The following is a 19,565-nucleotide window of genomic DNA, read 5'->3' on the forward strand; positions in this document are numbered from 1 at the left end:
GTTAATGCACAATATAGTTTTGCTTTATAACTATATTCTGGAAGTTGCCCAGCCTTGCAAGGTTTTAGTATTGCTTACTTGTGAAAAAGCTCATCAGCATCATGCACAGTATCAGCTGGTTCCTCAGAAACTACCTCAGATGAAGCCAGGTCAGGGCTAGTTCAGGCAGCACAAAGGAAGAAAGGCGGTAGCGACAGAGATAGCAGGAGTTAGTAAAGACAGCTTAGTGCTTAGTTCTTTCTTTTACCTCCTTCCTCAAAAACGGCACTGCTGAGTTTAATGCATGAAAAAATTTATTAGCTGCCCTAGCTCAGTACACCTAGAAAGGTTTTAGGCATTAGGCAATGTTTCCCCCCCCACTTCTCTCCCCCGCCCCACCCTGATTGTTAGGAACCAGCAATTCTTCCCAAACACGGCTGAAGGCGTTCATAAGTAGCTTTACCTTATACCTCTTTAGTAATCAAGTTCTTTTAGGTGTTTAGTTGTGACGGCAGAAAAGTTTCAGTTCAAAACCATAAATGTAGAGACATACCAACTACTACAAATGCGTGCATTGAAGTGGAGGTCTCATCAACCTTAGTGGCACTACAGCTGCCCAATCAATTCTTAACAACAAGTATGTATTAAATAGAGGCACAGAGGATGACTTCAGTAAAAGATCAGAAACAAAAGTGACAACAGCACTAAAGAGAGGCAGAAAACTGTAAAAGGCAACTTCTCAGTATCATCAGAGAAGTATTTCATCATCTACAGACAGATCAAGGGTTGGACAACGCCATACTTCTGCAGAAAACGAAAACTTTTTAGGCAACTTGCTTATGAAGCTACTAGTTCTGGTTCTTTTTCTTCCTCTTTAAAAAAGATAAAGCTTGAACAAGCTTGTGTAGCTTCTTAAAAGTCTTGGTATTGTGTATCATGATTAAACATCGCTTATTGCCTTCTAACAGAAACAGAGGATCAAGTCTTAATCATTGCAAATCTGCAACAATTGCCTAGCATTTTGATGAAAGTCTCAACGATCCAGGAAGCTTACATTCACCACTTACATCTTTTATACTAAAATGCATTGCAAATTTGTCACGCCATCATCCAAAACTTGGTCCTTGACAATAGTAACACATTCTTTGGCCAGTAAGATGATAGATTTTTTTTTTAAAGGCATTCTGTGATCTCATACTATTTTGAAAATTTTAGCCAAATAAAATTTTAGTGTAGCCACAGTGGCACTGAATACTGATGGCCTTAACAACATACTACACCCACACTACACTTGGTAATGTAATTAGGAAGATATTTGTATCAAATCCCATTAAAAAAAAGCAAGCACCTGTTGGGTTTTTTCCCCCCTTTTCACACCTGTGTGTCAGACACTTAAATAGTTCTGCTGCTGTATCTTGAAATTCTGAGAACCAGTATCCTTGGATATAATCCATCTCACTGTTCCAGTATCAGCTTGCCGTAAGTGGAGACACAAGAATACTTCATGGAAATAGGAATAAATGTGTTCATATTGGGCCAGATAACCCCTAAATTCAACATGTATTGAGATACACAAGAAGCTTTGTTTAACAAAGAAGCAAAACCAGCATGAAAACCAGGCAATACTGTGTGGTTAATATCCTCAGGTTGATTCCTACAGACTCAGTTTTTCCAGGAGCACGGGTATTCTATAAAGACAGCACATCCAGCACAGAGGTCAAGAATACCTCTCTTGCTGCACAGCTAGTACCCAGGAATGCATTCAATAAGCTGGAACAAAATCAAAAGTTATTGTATATCTCTTGTTTTAACAGATGATTTTCTCTTCAGATTCCTTACAGCATGACTTGATTACCTCGCAAAGTTGTCATCAGAACCAGGAGCAAGAGGTGCAACCGCAGAGGCTGAATCTGAAAATACATCCACCAGCAGGCTACCACTAGAGGACGGTGGGGGAGCCGAATTGGTGAGGGGGGCAGCACCCAGACCCAGCAGATCCGCAGACGGAGAAGGAGTAGACTAGGGAAGACAAGATGCTTTGGTGTTACACTACAGTAAAAGGAGAACAAAGCTGTCTCTTCTGCACAGCCAGCTAAGCTATGGTGAAGTGCCTCTCCCCACCCCGCACAAAGCTTTGAATGGACATCGGAGGCTTCACGAATGCAATTACCACGTTGCATTTCAACTTAAGGTAATTTACAGATGTGGGTTTATTTCCTTTGAGGTGAGTTATGTTCATCTAACTATTAAATAAAAAACCCAACAAATTTCATCCACCTAGAATCTAATTTTGCAGAAGACAGATGACAATGTTCCCCCCCCCCCTCCTTCTCCCCTCTTCATTTCAAGGGAAATGAAAATACTGCAAGGAGTAAAATTCAAATATGTTGCTTTTCTTTCATGAAGAATCCAGCAAGAAAAGCACTGGCTTTTACACAAACCTAAATTAAAACTTCACCACATCTTTATAATTGATAATCAGTTTAGTCCTGCGTTTTTGAAGCTTGGCAAACCCTTAGAAACATAGTAAAACCTAACCAGCAAAAAAGCAGAGTCTGTCACTAGTTCAAGCTGCAAACAGTAAAGGTAGAGGCGAGACCTTTAATTTCTGCCCCCCACCCCCAAGAGAACAAATCAGGTAGCCAGAACACAGAATCATGCAATACAGGCCACATATACGTGCCCAAGTCACATGCAAGCACAAAGCAGACTTAAAAACAAAATGTTCACATATTAGACATCAGCAGCCTACAATATGCCAGATACAGTGAAGATGAGTCATGAGATGCATTCGGATTGAGCCTGAAATTGTAGGGTTTTTTTAAGCCAACTCAAATTTATCATATACTCCAAATACTGAATTTGATGCAGTCTAACAAAAAATTCCCTGGCGAAAAACTTTCAGAAGCCAATCAGTAAGTACTACTGAAAACAGTTAGAACTCCAGTTTGGAACATATTGTTGGCATCTAAGCCAGGGTCACACCAAAGCCACTAATGAAGGTAATGTAACAGAGCTTCTTACATGGCTGCAACCCGTAAGGTGAAGCTCATAAAGCGTAACGCAGTTTTAACTGCCAGTCACCTCAGTCAGCCTGGCATGCAAAGAAAATCTGGCAGCTTTTCTGCTGGTAAGGTATTTCTGTCCATTCAAAGATGTTGCACTTGGAACGTCTACTCTTACATGCTGCAATGACTAAGAGTTCGAGGATTATGCTTTAACAAACTGGGCAGGGAACGTGCTACAACATTTCCTCCTCTTCCGTAATCTACTACTACATCTCAAATGTAATTACAAGTTACATTAGTCATTAAAACCAGAAACAAGGATTACATTATGGGAACAATTCATACTAGCAGCTGTAACTCACGATAAAATGAGAAGTTTCAGCTCAGAAGAAACAAGACACTGACCTTGTCTACAATAATTGAACTCAAACAGTACCATCAAATAAACAGTAACAAAATTAACAAGATGTCCTTAAATCAGTAAGTGTTGTCCAATTCTAGTAAAAACAGTAACAACCTGAAACAAGATGCAAAATATCTACCATGTTAGACAAAGCAGAACAGCTGATACTTCGAAATTCAAGTTACTCCTTTTATGTATGCTAATTTTATCGTCTCACCTTCACTGAAATTTCACCAGCAAGGAAATTCCCATTTCTAAGTTTACAGCAATATTTTTAAAAAGCATCAATATTAACAGAATTTTTTTAGGCTGCACTTTGTCCCCATTTACATAAGCTTTCCAAAGCAAAATAGCATCCAAGCATACAGCGGGGGTATAAACACCCATTGTTTTAAATTGGAGATTAGAAACTTTAAATCCCTAAAAAGCCACTTTAAGGAAACCATTCTTCTCTCATTTGCACGTCTTCTAAATTAGTGAAATAACAGCTTTTAAACTCACAACAGCACTGGCATTGACAGAGGCAGGTTCAGCACTTCCATTCATATCAGAGCTCCTCTCCTTTTTGATCTCTTCCAAGTCAGTAACTGTGCCTGGGCCTTTCTTCTTCTTGAGTTTAGCCAAAATAGAAGATTCCCTCTCTGGAAAGGGAGGCATTTCTTCCAGCACTGTGGCCTTATCACAGGAAAAAGTGTATTAGTTAAACTTACAAGAGAAGTCAAACCAGCTTCTGAGTCTTCAACAAGATACTCATTTTTTGTGTGAGTAGTAACTTCCGCTCTTGCCTCTATAAGGGTGTATGCAGTTTATTGCAGTGATAGATGGATTGCTTGCTTTTTTTTTTTTTAAAAAAAAAAACACCACAATTTAAAGCTTTCTGAAATCCTCTCAAAACAGTTGTTTAAAAGAACAGAGGCATATAGGTTCTCTGGTATCATACTATGAAATAAAATAGATAAGTGAGAATTAAATCAGCAGACAATGGTCCTTGACTCAAGCAGGCCTAGACTGAAGCCACAGAAGATTACACCAGATCTAGTCTGACCTACACATTTATTAGCTCTTAAGACTGAGTGTGCGATGCTCTGGCCAGACCCAAGAGCATCAGGTTAACACACTGAACTTCTAGAGGGGAAAAAAAAAAAAAAAAAAATATATACATATATATTACTAGTCTCAGCACAATTTCAAGTTCCCTGCCCACCATCAAGTCAGCCCTCGAAACAAAGCACTAGCCTTTTGGTATCTGAATACTGTAGGACCCTGCACTACACCAGGTGTCACTGGCTTCCCAACTCTGGATTAGCATGCTTTAACGGTTATTTGTCCCACTAGAGCAGTAACAACTTTCATTTTAGCTCTATATTAAAGATGACTGCAGATTAATTAAATAGACTAAAAGAATCAGCACCCACATTGTGGATCTTTAATCCTGCATTAAGATTTCTGAGCCATCAGGTAAGGTTTAGTGGATTTTACTTTTTGACAGAAGACATAACTAAAGAGTTCTGCATAATAAATAATCTTTATACCTACCAATATATCAGTACTGGCAATAGTACTGAGCCTCAAATACTCAACAGCTCTCTGCTGCAGCTCAACATCAGCATTCTTTAGCTGACTGTCACTGCGCAATACATCTTGAATTGTAGTTTTGATTTCTGGAAACAGGTTCACAAACTTGATGTAGGTAGACAGAAGCAGAGCTCGGGTAGGAACACTACACAGATGAAACTTGGAATGTAGCAAGTTGAACTGGATGAGAGGACTTAAATGGGAAGAAAAATAGTTTGTTCAGTTCTTGTAGACATGGTAACTCTTAGTGCATTACTAGCAAGAGCCTAATCATTTGTTAACTGGGCTTTAGGAATATTAAATAGAAGTAGATTCTTTACACAAAGCACTACTACTTCAGTTCAGTATTTTAGAAGGTGTTTTACCTTGATCTTGGATCACCTGCTATCAGATTTCCAAATTCTCCCAAGATGTAGCCACCTACTTTTACAAGATTCTCATGGCATGCTGGAGCTTGAAGGGCCTGTAAGAACACATTAACAGTCTGTAACATATCAAATTTGACACATTACATCTGTAATGTATCAAAAGTGATCTTCTCTGTCACTTCCATGTCCAGTTTCCTAGTCTACCTTCCTGTAAGAGCAGGACCATCAGTCTAAGTACTACAGAGAGCATGCTTATGAAAGAGGCATAATAGGTGGTATGACTTGATAGAGAATCTTTAACGTAAGTATTACTTGCTTAAGAGCACTCTTAGGTGCATCTGGCAGCACTGTTGAATTTTGAGGACAGATAACAGGTGCTTAGGTTTCCTTTTACATCTTTAGAAGTGTCGGAAGGATGTTAATATACTCTGTTTAAACCTTGCAAGAATGTGTTGAAGTTGTCCAAAATAAAAATACTCTTTATTGAGTATGAAGAAACACATAGCAAGGATGAGTTCTGGAAGTCAGCTTAAATGTTCAAGGAAGGAAGCAAAAAAAAGTGGAAAGCCCATATGAAGAATCCAAACAGAGTCAAAGCAACAAAGCCGGACATTTGAAAGTGTTTTCCTTCAATAGTTCAAATTCCATATTTATCAGATCCTGAAAAGAAGGAATGGATATGCGCTTCCCAGAGGATCATCAAGTTATTTTGACTGTTGTGTATTCCTGCATGCAGAAAACTCAAACAAAAAGCACACTCCCCTGTAAGAAGTTTTTTTTATGACATTTCAGTAGTTTTCCAGGTGATGTTATTTCCTTACTAAGCCATTCATTCAATGCCATCCACAAAAGTAACGAAAAATTCAGCATAACCCACCCTGCCCTCCCCTCCCCTACCCAGAACAGTACCAGGCATATTTTACATTGCTTCAGCCAGAGAAGCTTCTCATCAGCTTAACACAGTTTCTGGCTCTGAAAAATCTATGCTACTAGTTTTACAGAAAGCTTCAGCAGTGTTGTGTTGAAATATTCAGGATTGTATTCTTAGTCCTCCCTAGCATGGGGAAGTGCACACACCTGTTAGATCACATGGTGTTTACTCAATTCTTATGCCACTTTGAAAGTTAATTGAAAAGTCATTCTCACCTCAAAAACAGTCTTTGCTGCATACCCTTGAACATCATCCCTGTTGATAACAATCTGAATAACTCTGTACCACACTTCTTCACTGACATAGTCACCAGCAATGCGAATCAGATTCAAGATCGTATCCACATACCAGGTATAATCCACTGCATACTTTTCAGCTAGAATTGCAACTTTCAGAACCTGAACACATAAGAAAATAAAGAAGGTTGACTAGCTTCTACCATGAGTTGTGTATTAAGATTCACTTAATACACTTCAAGTGAATACACCTAGTGATACCCCATGGTAGCCCAGAAGCCTCAGTTTCAGATACATCAGCTTGCTCACTTGCTCCTGCAGCTAGAAGACAAACATTGAAATTCTGTGCCAGAACGCACCAGTTGCCAGGTACGTAATGCTTTCCCCATAATTCAATCAAATATTGTATCTGTCACTTTTCAACTGTGTACCTACGCAATCACGAGCAATTTATTAAACTGGTTTTGTTTGCTATAAAGACACCATCAAAACCATCACACCACAACAGAAGCAAGCAGGAAACTGCAGACATCTAAAAAACAAAAAAGTGGGAACTCAAACTAGCAGAGACAGACCAGACTCACCAAAATATAGCTGACTTTTCCAGGTCATACTAAGATTCCTATATCCTGAAGCAAACAATCAGCATAGGAAGAGACCTCCACATCATTTGTTATCAGTTGCATTTATACTGACCTGTTCTTTTAGAAGTAGTGAATTTAATTTACATTATCTGCCAAGTCAGGGTAGACTGCCCACAGCAACAAGACAGTGCAACAGGTAAGTCAGCTAACACAGTATTAACATTAACTTCTCTGAGCAAAAGACTTTAGCACTTAACTAAGCAAAGTAATTTCCATAAGTACAGGTTTTAGCTACCATTCTAGGAAGGTCATTACGAGTATTTCAGCTTATGCACTCTTTTCCTGCTGGAAGATGGAGATAGAGATCACGCCTCTCTTAGCTGACGAGGTGTTGGTTTAGGGAGTCCTTAGACAGAGAACATTCTCACAGCATACACAGTATGAAGTTCTACCTACAAATAATTATTTATCTTACTAACTTCTGATGCTTCTAGTTTAACCCAAATGAAGAACATTCTTCGCTATTAGACTACAAACTTAGGTCTTAGGTTACTTTTTCTTTTTTTTAAAAAAAAGAACCATGAAAAAAAGATTCTGTTACAGACTATGCAGCATCCCGATTGATAAATGCATTTATGGTGCCAAAGCCAGCTATGAAAAAATTAAGGAAAGAAATTTCTCACAATTTCTTCTCTAATGGAATAATCAGCAGTCTCCAAGTAATTGAGCATTTCAGCCACAATCTGTTGGGCATTGCTTCGGTCACACATTGCGTACAGGAGATCTACAGCTCTTTGTCGTACACTTACATCTCTTTCAGTCTGCAACAGGACACAGCAAAAAGTCAAGATGATTTCACCTTCATTTGGAAAGCACATGCAATTTACTGAAGAGATCAAACACTGTAATCTATAATCAAATTTAAAACAAATGCATTTTCATCTTTCAGATGCAGAATGAACTTGGGTATATCCTTCACAAAAGCTATGAGTTTCTCATATTATTCTCACTTTCACCTAGAAAAAAAGTCACTGGAGAGTCAAGCAGCTTCCTGCCTTTAGATATTATTACAAAAATTCAAGTCATCAGGTTTTGTTCCTGTAGCATAATATTCAAATCCGTGCAAGTGCTGAAAGGATGGAGAAGTTTCTACAGAATACTCCACTACTAGCCTACATGAATGAGTTTGTGGTCTGCTGTGCACTGGGTAACTGGTACTACTGGCCACAAAAGCACTAATAACTGGCTGACATTGTCAAATTGTCACCAGGCCAGTGAACGATTTAGTTACCTGCAGGTTTAGTGTTGGGCTTGCCTTGTATCAACAGAAGCCCAGCTAGAACAGGTACATACTTGAAGGTTAGACACATGTATTAATATGCTACAGCATGAGCTTGGAAGAAAAAAGTACATGTAAACACTGAAGCGTGCAAGTAAATTTACATGCAAATCAGTCTTCCTCTCTTGACTCCTTTTTCACATGAAAATGGCCTGGGCATGTGTCTTTCTGGTTTCCTGACTGTCTGATTCTGCAGTGGAAATTAATCTGCTCCACTGCCCCTCATCAGCTACTGCAGTAGGAGTAGTGTCTGACACCAGCAAGACAGTAGCAAAACAAAATCTTCCCAGCATAAAGAATTATCCATCTTCAGCCTGCAGCTTGAGGAGTTACCACAGTACCACAGGGGCCACAGCTGCAAGTGTCAGATTTACTAGTAAGCTGCAGAAAAACTGAAGCTGACCTATATTGTTGCCAATACAGCAAGATTTTGCAGGATTAAAGAAAAAACCTAAAGCAGACTCCTGAGAATAACTCATTCGGTCTCAAAGTATCATTAGCTTAATTAGGGATAGGGGGCTTAGGGCAGTGGGGGAGAGGGCATTGAGGCAGGGGAGAAGGCAACACTCAAAACAGAATTGCACACTTAAATATTTACCTTCAATGCATTGATAACTGTTTCTATGTGTGTTTTCACAGCCTCATGTGAGAATTCAGAGCTGGCAAGCGTGCACATGCTTTCCAGTGCTAGGTAACGCAAATTAGTTTCTCGGTGCTGCAAGAACTGACCTAGCTGGTTACAGGCACGGACTAGTAGATTTGGCTCACTGCACAGAACAGGAGAGAAAGTGAAAGGGTTAAAAGCAACAGGTTTGAGAATACCCAATATAGAATACTATTTCTGCAGTGGAAATTTCTTAAAATGTCTCAGTGTCTGCCAGAACGCCTCACTGGTGAAATGAAAATTCAAATACTATGAGCAAATAATGTCAGTTGGACTAGAGTGGTAGGGTCAATACAAAATACCAAAAACACCTAGAAGCAAGAAACAAAGCAATAAAAAAAAAAAGTATGCTGACAGCACCACAGTTCATTAATACTGTTCAATTTCATTGCTGTGGTTGCGTCCCAGTCTAGCAAGCAACTTCATATTCTGTTCTCCTCCCCTTCCCTCCCAGTAAAATTCCATTTAGTGTTCAAGACAAAGCCACAGCTTTTCACTTAAACATTCCTCTCAATAGAGGTGTTCTCACAGCTCACCTGTCATGATGTATAATTAAGCTTATTGCCTCAAACAGCACGGCATTCTTTGCATTTGAGTGTTGTACTTTTTTTGACTTTGGTGGCTCCTGTGCTTTGTTAAGAATAGTTTCCAGGCATTCTGTTAGACGACCACGTACCGCAGGGTCTTCTGGAGAAGAACAAGCCGTTGGACAACTTCGCTTTGCTCAATACCCTAATCACTACCTCAGGCCTTCCACCTTGCTAAATCTGAATAAACTGCAGTATTCTGATCCATCAGAAACAGCTCACCCTCCCGCAATATAAAGTTGGCAAAAGAATTCTAAGTCATAGTTCTATTGGGGTGAGAACAAAAGCCAAACGCGATCTACACCGTAATAAGTTTCAAGGCTTTAATACAGTTGATAACATTAAAGAACATTTAAAACTGTAGTTGCAATTGGTTTGTAAGATGCACACCAGTTTGACACCTTGCTCTAAGCTACGTGGCCTTTTGAATTACACTGTGTTTAATTTTAACAAGCTGAAACACTCAGGAGTACAGACGTCAATATCCTTGTCTTAGGACAGTGTGTGTGCACTCCAAGTTAAGGTAACAGCACAGCACAGTAGCTCTTGTGAGACAGCATACCGAGTAAGAGAAACGGCCACTGTTGCGATTTGTGCATTACCTGGAGGTGGATAGCACTGTAACAGCCTCAGGAGCTTCACAGATAACCAAGGAGCAGGAACAAAGTAGTATGTGTAGTCCTGAAGATCTGTTGATGCAGAAGTCACAATCTGTAAAATAAGCAGACAGCATGATGTCAACTACTGGACTTACGTGATGCACAATGATGAGGGGGACCCAAAGAACACAGCAGATCACCTTTGACAGAAGCTTACAAAACTATGTCACAAAACTACTGTTTAATTTGGTAGATTAATTAGGTGCAAGTTGTCATATCATCAGGGTCCTTACTAACAGAAATTCATTTTCACAGATACAGTAGTCTAAGTTTACTTTGCTCAAATAAATGCTAATTCTTGCTGCTCCATTACAGTACAGCTGTGCCCTTCTCTCAGTACTCTTGCTTTTAAATATTAGACAAATCTTCACATTTGAAAAGAAATTAAATTTCTCTGGACTACAAGGAACCTTGGGTGTAACACCACATAAATCTGGGTCTAAATTACATTTGTTAAGTAGTATCCTTCCATGTCTTGCATACCTTCCAAAAGGCAAAACAAAACGCAACAAAAACAAACAGAAAAGTAGCCTAAGTTTTCCAGCACACAATGCTAACTTACAGAAACTTCTTGCCACTCCTTGCTGCACCCCCTGCCCCTGCTTAACCGCTACACCCATTTACAGGGTATGAAATACTGATGATTATTAACCTAGCAGCAGCTCAAAAGGGGGAACAGGAAGACAACAGATCTTGTAAGAAGCTTTGATATAGTCAAAAAGTATGGGCTGTATTTTTGAGCGTTCTGTGCAGAAGTTTGCAGAATCAGTCTTTGATCCAGCTACTCTTTGCAGTTATAATAACATAAAACAAGGATTAAACACTCAACTGCATCACGAAGATTCTTTCAAACAGAGTTGCTAAGTAGAAAGAGAAAGACACCTTTTTGATGCATAGACTTGGAACCATAGCAAAGATTACAAAAAGAGAGCCTGGGCAAGACAATGCAGTTTTCTGTCCTGGTAAGCAGCAAGTGTTAAAAGAGGTTAGTTGAACAAGCTATACAGTGAAACTGAACCACCTTTGCTTTTAATGGTACACTAAACTAATCTGACCTAGAAAGCTGAATAAATAAGCAACAGTAAGCAAACCTGACCTAGAAAGCTGTGTAAGTTAAGCAACAGTGAAGTATTATCAGGGTTATCATCAGACTCACTCTGCTTAATCTAGACACTGCCAAGGAGACTGAAGTTTTAAACTCTTCTGGGTTCTTCTGTGCCAAAGTGGTGATCAGACTAGTAGCTGCAGTAACCACACCCTAGAAAACAAAGCAATACAATCAATTTTGTAACAGCCTAAGATGCTGCCAATTAACACCTTTCACTTCAATTTTGTTGTATATTTAAAAAAACCGTAAGTTTATCCCCATGACAAAGCCCCACGTTAAAAAGCCCTTTATTTGGCTAGCAGCTAGACCAATTAGACATCTTCAAAATACAACAGGATTTTCAACAACATAATACTGCTACAGCTGCAGAGCATTTCATGCTATTTTTGTATAGCTTTGCTTCGTACTTGTACGGTACATCTAAAATAAGAGAGCTAATATTAAAATAAAGTCTGGATGCAAATTGCCTTATTACACAAGAGAAGCATAAGCAGAAGAAAGAAGATGCAGCAGATCATCCAGGAAAGGGTTCTGACAACCCAACATGAAGAAAGTGCTTTGCATAACACAAACATATTACTGCAGACTAAAGCATTCTTTATTACTACGGAAGCACAGGTCTTAATAGCCTTACTTTCATAAAGTAAGTATTACAGGAAGAAAAGTAGAGCCTTTTATCAAGACCAATAGGTTTTTCTGAACTAGCAAGGTAAGAATGACAATGTGGACACCACAGAACAAGGAAGTCCAAGCACTGACAAACCACGCCTTGCATTTTTAGTGCAGGTCTGATGTTAAAATGCCTAGGAAAACGAGTACGACACCTATGCCATATGACTTAGGATCAATAAGGCACAAGATTGAGAGGAACTTTTTATAAGGGCACATAGCAACAGAATATGGGGTAATAGTTTTAAGCTGAAAGATAATAGATTTAGGTATTAGGAAGATATTCTTTATTGAGGGTGGTGAAACACTGGAACAGGTTTGCCCAGAGAAGCTGTGGATGCCCCATCCCTGGAAGTATTCAAGATCAGGTTTTGTTTCCCAAAGCTTGAAGAAAACAGCAACCCACTTGCTTGAAAGACTCAAGAAGAAATAAATCAATAGCGTATTTAACAGCAGAAGCTGCGTCATTCTCCATACAGAGTAGGCCCAAGAAACATAATGAAGCCGCTTTACCAAGTGCTGATCATTAAGCAGATGCACCACTCTAGATGTCCAGTCTCCCATGGGGACAAGGTCAGGCGAAGTTCTGTACAAACGCAGCAAGCATAACGCAGCACTCTGCTTCACACTGTCCATAGTATCTCTGCAAGACATAAATATGGACTTAAAAATACAGTGATTAAGTCACAGCAATCCTTGCAGGCCAGCATTATGCTAGTCTGCACTGACTCAGCATCCCTAGCCAGGCAGCATCTTTTCAAGAGAAGTTGAAACAGCAGTTCACTAATTCTTCCTATGTTACAGTATTTGCTGTTCTTAATTTTGTCCAGTAAGCTTAACCAATCAAGTTTTCAACCATTACATATGCCGAGTAGCCTCTATTATGATTCTCTGCAACTCAGAATGACATTTCACAATCTTCAAATCAGAATTTAAAGTTCACCATTAGACAAGCACAAGCTCATCTAATCAAAAGAACAAGCCTGACTTGAACAGCTACAGTACACTACTATGCTTTTAACCAAAGCTGGATCTCCTGATAGGTCCTGCATATTAAATACAAATCATTAACTATTCAACAGTGTCAGTACCTACAGCTACCATGCAAGTTGGCTAGCTATCACCAAGCATGCAACCCACAAATCTCTTCACCTTGCCATCCATGCTGCTGGCACAGAAACGGAATATTTTAAGATCAGCATGCTACTATTCTAGTTCACTGGACTCCCTTTCATAAAGCAGTCAACGAAGCATTTTGTGTATTGCACAAACAACAGCCAAAAAATATACAGAGCATTAGCAGTCATAGTTTTAAGAGGCAGTTTATATGTGCAGTCTTGCTTAAATGTTCAGCAACCTCCACATACTCAGCAGAAATTAAGTCCACCCATTCTTTATGAATTTACCAATTTTCCATAGATCAATTTGTACCTTGGTTAAAAAAAAGATGCACCAAGAAACCCAAAAACCCATTCCTCCCCTTCAATTTATAATTCAAGCCAAAGGAGCTACACTGAAGTTGCAAGTTTAATTGACAGCGCTCATTCTGCACAGGTCACTTACGTTGTACATAGACATATATATATATAAAAGTGTGTGTACATTCTTTTAAAAATGCAAGAGGAATCATGCCCTGAAGACTGATCTTGGAATATAAACAACACTCAAAAGTTCAAACAAGTCTGGACTAAAGGTGCTGTGCTCTATCTGTATTGATCACTCCAAGTGAAATTTATGAAACTTTTTTTAAGGTTATCTCATTAGAACCCACAACTCATCAGCGTTGTCTCCACTGTGCCACATGGAGAACAGCACCTGGCAAGGGCACTGCAGGACAGGACAGCAACAAGCCAGACAGGGGGCCCAGAATGTGCCATCCCTAAACATGCACCTTTACATAGGGAATTCCATGTCTGAGAAAGGTGGAGGTACACGATAGATTCTCCCCATTTCCTCCACTAGACCAGACCCATACTGAGCATCATATGTCAGCTGCTTATGATTCTTTCTGGCCCATACTACATTGCAGCTCCGCAAAATAGTAACAGTATTCAAGCGTGGCATTATAGAGACACTATTTCAAGGCACTCGGAAGTATTTCCTAAGACTCTTGCTACAACTATGTATCACATTATATCCTTCCTCTTGTCACCAACTCAGACAGTGCACATAATACAGTCAAAATTAGTGTTGCATAAGCAAGCACATTTCCAACACTTGCAAGCTCCAGTGCTTGACATTTGGAGAATTAATACAGTTCTTGTGCAACATGCTGCTTTTTTAATATTAATGTAACACATTAGTTTTCTTATAAAACAAGATCCATGCATACTCGAAAAAAAACATTTCATATCCATAAGACAGTTTAAATGCACTGTTTGCACTTGGACATTTTAAGTTCCAAAATAAATTAGCCCTGCAATCACAAGTTTCATTTTAGATTTACTTAGTTCCAGACATTTGCCAGGTCTGTTTAGAGACTTCTAGCTATACAAAGGGAAAGTTAGAAAATTAGTAGTGACCATTTCTCATTTACAGGAATTGGTGTTTACATGGCTAATAGAGGAAGCAAGAAAGTTCACATAGCAGAATATTCTCACATTCCTTATGAAGTCAGGACCATTTAAATAAGAACTTCAGTTTATAACAAAATTTGTAGCGTAGACCTATTTTGGTTCATTTATTTCTTCTTTTCATCAGGAGAGATAAGGGAAAGTAACACACATTTCAGGAGGGTTCACAGCCACAAAACTTCATCACAGCTGGATCCACAGAACAAAACCTGGATCACAACAAAGCTTTAAAATCCTATGCAAGATACTGACAGAGTCTTTGTTTCCATATTGTACCTGTACATGTATATAAGTGCCTCCATGCTCAGGCACATCAAAGTATCTGCAGTTACTGGAAATTGCCACTGTTTAACCCCATCTAGCAACCAAGCCCCATATGCTCGCTCACTATCCCCAGGGTGGGATACGGGAGAGAATCAGAAGGGTAGAAGTGAGAAAACTTATGGGTTGAGATACAGTTTAATAGCAAAAGCTAAAGCCACGCACACAAGCAAAGCAATACAAGGAATTCATTCGCTCCTTCCCATTGGCAGGCAGGTGTTCAGCCACCTCCAGGAAAGCAGAGCTCCATCACACATAACAGTTACATGGGAAGACAAAACTCCATCACTCCAAGGATCCCCTCCCCCAACTTTATATGCTTAGCATAGCTTCATAGCTGGTGGCCAGTTCAAAGGTGGTGTTCTCTCAGGGCTCGGTACTGGGACTAGGTCAGTTTAGTGCCTTTATCAATGATCTGGACAAGGGGATTGAATGCACCCTCAGTGCATTTGCAAAGGACCTGGGGGTGCTGGCTGACAGCTGGCTGAACATGGGCCAGCAGCATGCCCAGGTGGCCAAGGAGGCCGATAGCATCCTGGTTTCTACCCAAAATAGCGTGGCCAGCAGGACCAGGGCAGTGATTGTTCCTCTGTGCTCAGCACTGGTGAGGACACGCCTCAAATCCTGTGTTCAGTTTTGGGCCCATCACCTCAAGAGCTGCGTAGAGGTGCTGGTGCGTGTCCAGAGAAGGGCAACAGAGCTGGAGCACAACTCCTGTGAGGAGCAGCTGAGGGAACTGGGGTTGTTTAGCCTGGAGAAAAGGAGGCTTGAGGGGACCTTACTGCTCTCTACAGCTACTTGAAAGGAGACCGTAGGCAGGTGGGGGTCAGTCTCTTCTTCTGTGTAAGAAGTGACAGGGCAAGAGGAGGCAGCCTCAAGTTGTGCCAGGGGAGGTGTAGATTGTATATTAGGCAAAATTTCTTCACTAAAAGGGCTGTCAAGCATCGGAACAGGCTGCCAGGAAAGCAGTGGAATGACCATCCCTGGTGATGTTTGAGGAATGCATAGATGTGGTGCTTAGGGACATGGTTTAGTGGTGGACTTGTTTGTCAAATCCAACTGTTAACCCACGACTATCTCAAAGGCCTTTTCCAACCTCAATGACTCTATGATCCCTTTGGACAGTTGGGGCCAGCTGTCCTGGCTGTGTCTTCTCCAAGCATCCTGTGCACCCCCAGCCTACTTGCTGTTGGGGTGGTGTGAGAAGCAGAAAAGGCCTTCATTCTGTGCAAGCGCTGCTCAGCAATAATGAAAACATATCTGCATTATCAACACTGTTTTCAGCACAGATCCAAAACACAGCCCCATACTTGCTACTACGAATAAAATTAACCCTATACCAGCTAAAACCAGCACACAGTCACTATTTGTACTGCAAGCCCAGGGCTGTATAGCTCCTAAGCATAGATTAAGCTGCTGCAATGGAACCAAGTAACTGAAAAGGCTTATTGGTGTTGTATTTGAAGGACACATGCCATACCTACCCAGCTACAAGTATTTTTGGAATTTCTCCAGCAAATGCTTCCGCCATCTCCCGGCTACCCACATTAGCAATACAATGCAGAGCAAGCCCCATGAAGGTGGGGTTGCGGCTGGCCAGATCATTCTTGATCGCATTGTTTATTAAACGAATCAGCTCACTGTTAGAGTTCACTAGTACGGAGATGAAGAGATATCCCTGTGATTCAGAAAAAGGAAAATGAAAATTGATTTTAGCTGACTTCTGTTAATGCCACAAGTCATTCCAAGACATATATTTCTCCTCCAATCCAAAACATATGGGCAGAAATAAATATTCAGATAGCAGAGAAGAGGTTATAAAGATTAACTGAAATAAGCAAAAATGAGTAAGTTTAGTGATACCCTAATTTACTAAGTGTTTCATCAATCTATTTCAGCATATACTCAAAAGATCATTTTAGATGAATGGGAGCAAATCAAGAATTCCGCTTATTCAAACACTACTAACTTACATGTGCCTGATAAACACAGCCTCACCTAGGAAGATTTAAAGATGTTCTGAAAATTAAGAGGTTACTTACCTTTTAATGCAAGACTCAAGGCAGTTTCTTAGCAAGAATAATAACTTCTACACAGAGTACACACTTTAGCTTTTACCATTAGTACAAGATTCCCTGTACACAAAGGTGTTTAAACTTCAGAATCACTATTGAATTCAAAATAAGGCTTTTAAGATGGGGGGATGGGGGCACACTGGAATGAAGCAGAGTCCTTTACAGACTACACAGCCAAGACAGGATATTAGAAAGAACAGCTTATCTTATATAGAGACAGAGTTACTCACAATTTGTTTCTCTGTGTATCTATTGGAACTGAGCAGGTTTACAGCCTCCATGTGACCAAAGTCAATGTCATGCCCCAGAAGAAAAATGAAAAGCAATTTGCAGACATATTTTTTCTTACTGTAACCATCCAGAGCCTTGTCACCTGGAAAGCAAAGAAACAAAGAACAATTAAGTCTATGTTGCTCCTATATCCCGTTCTCCCTCCTCCGCAGCTCCACTAAGGTACCTCATCATACCTTAACAGTAAGAAGATTTACAGTTGGACCTAGCAATTAAGATTGACACTTGATTCACTACATATCACCCTACAGTAGAGGGACAAACTGAGGGTTCAGCTATTGCAGTATCTGAATTCCACAGATTTTAAATGTGCTAATTATTAGCTTCTATTCACTCTACAGCAAGCAAAATACTAAATATACCCACTTATCCCTGATTTAAAGGGCTATAAGTCTCTAAATTTTGTGCTGAACACACGAAAGTTATCACAAACCATTATCAACAGATGTCAGACAAACAACTCCTCAGTTTTAGACAAAAAATATTCTCAGTCATAAAACAGGTAGCTTGTAGCTCTTCCTAATAGTTCGAGACAGGAAAATTCATCACACTGATTAAGTGATAGCTCATCTTTTTCAACAAGACATTCACATAGTACTAGTTTTAAATATTTCTCCAAGTGTGAAATTCATTTATAAGGGGAAAAAAAACCCTAATATTTTAGTGCTAATTCCACCCTAAAGGGCAATCATGAAATAATGCTGTCATCTAGTCCCTGAATTATCCTGCTATGTCCTTGAAGTATTTTCCTGCAAAGAGACAATACATATGCATTTATTAGAATTTGCTTTTCCTGCTTCTGCTAAGAGCAGCTGTATCTTCCATACACATGCCCTCTTGTTAAACCAATTACAAGATCTTTATCACAGTTAAAGGTCTTAACACACCTCCTGAAGTACACTACAGTAGAGAACTAGGTAGCAAGAAAATAAAAACAGCGAGTCTTTTTAGAATGATAAAGTGAAGAGATTCATATATTTTTTCAAGGCTTTGGGATGTAATGAGATTACCATGAAGTGTTTGTAAAATCAAAGTATTCATAAGTGTTTCAGTTTTCCAAGAAAAATGCATCCTAAATAGATTTGGTCTTATGTTGCAGTACTGCTGTATTGTAGAAACTTGTAAAAGCTACATGGGACAGTACAGCAGCTTACAGCTCATCAGCCAGACCACTTTTCCTGAAGGGTTACACATGAACATACACTCTCTGCTGAACATTCCTTCCCTATCCCAAATCAGGAGATAAAGGAGTGCCCACTAGATCAGGCAAGCCTGAATGCTAACAAGTTCAGTCAGGGTAGCAAAATTTTAATAGACACTGCTGCCTAAAAGGCTACATAAGCTCCTCAGCTTCTGCGTTCTAAGCCCAGAATAACTAATCTGTCATACCAGTGTGTATTCCTTAGTGATGGGCAAGTTCAGCCAGAACAGCATTGCATAAAGTAAAGCTTAAATAACATATCCCTAACTCATCGCCCTCATGAAAAAAGCTCCAAGCTGCATTTTTTAAAAAAACCTTCAGTTTTACGTAATAGGCAGCTAAATATATAATAAAGAATCTTAGTATAGAAGCATCTCCTACTTCCTTCTCATCCACTGGTGCAGAAGCAGGTTAGATTTCTCATGCCACGTATCTACAGCTCCCATAGATTTCATGCTACACTCGCTGACCACATGAAAGCAATGAAAACCTACCAGTATAAATTTAGCTTGTGACGGAATGAACACTACCATCAATGTGTGAAGCCATGTAATATTAGTGAACCAAGAGAAAGAATACTGGCACGCTTAAGTAGAAGATGATAAAAGGTTATGTCTACAGGCTGCAGCTATGCATTTTGGTAGGTTGGTTTCTATTTTTACTCTAGAAACTTATTTAGTTTTATTTCAGCTGAGAAGACAGATTTAAGCACACAACGGTTATGTTAATACAGAAAACGATACCTTAAAAAGTGTCTACAGATTCAGATTTGAACTGGCACAGACAGCTTATCACTTGCCAACAAAAAGAAGCTTTACCTTAAAGCTGGTTTTATGCTGCACAAAGAAAAATTGCCTTCAGGTCTATACCACAGAAGCCAACACAACATCACATTAATTGGATACATGAAACAGCATTACCAAATATACTCATGACAGTGAAATCCCACTACACTGGATCCTGTAAAGATTCTCTGACAACAGCTAGTTCTGCA

General features: G+C 39.6%; 1 protein-coding gene across 4 annotated transcripts in view; it reads right to left on the reverse strand.

Annotated features, from left to right (window-relative positions):
• The window catches only part of AP2A2 (adaptor related protein complex 2 subunit alpha 2), a 47,768-nt gene that overhangs the window by 7,226 nt on the left and 20,977 nt on the right, over positions 1-19,565 (reverse strand). Inside the window, exons 3-16 of one of the 4 annotated variants that reach the window (XM_040607998.1) lie at positions 17,310-17,452; positions 16,489-16,682; positions 12,624-12,753; positions 11,490-11,591; positions 10,277-10,385; positions 9,624-9,771; positions 9,022-9,190; positions 7,768-7,905; positions 6,480-6,662; positions 5,331-5,428; positions 4,927-5,158; positions 3,892-4,065; positions 1,835-1,998; positions 79-156 (exon numbers count right to left, since the gene is read on the reverse strand). In XM_040607998.1, the coding sequence (XP_040463932.1) occupies positions 79-156; positions 1,835-1,998; positions 3,892-4,065; positions 4,927-5,158; positions 5,331-5,428; positions 6,480-6,662; positions 7,768-7,905; positions 9,022-9,190; positions 9,624-9,771; positions 10,277-10,385; positions 11,490-11,591; positions 12,624-12,753; positions 16,489-16,682; positions 17,310-17,452 (2,062 nt within the window). Of the gene's footprint in view, positions 1-78; positions 157-1,834; positions 1,999-3,891; positions 4,066-4,926; positions 5,159-5,330; positions 5,429-6,479; positions 6,663-7,767; positions 7,906-9,021; positions 9,191-9,623; positions 9,775-10,276; positions 10,386-11,489; positions 11,592-12,623; positions 12,754-16,488; positions 16,683-17,309; positions 17,453-19,565 lie in introns of all 4 variants that reach the window. The other 3 variants (XM_040607997.1, XM_040608000.1, XM_040607999.1) reach the window with 3 other exon arrangements.

This window comes from Falco naumanni, chromosome 10, assembly GCF_017639655.2.
Source record: "Falco naumanni isolate bFalNau1 chromosome 10, bFalNau1.pat, whole genome shotgun sequence".
In the NCBI taxonomy this organism is placed as follows: Eukaryota; Metazoa; Chordata; class Aves; order Falconiformes; family Falconidae; genus Falco; species Falco naumanni.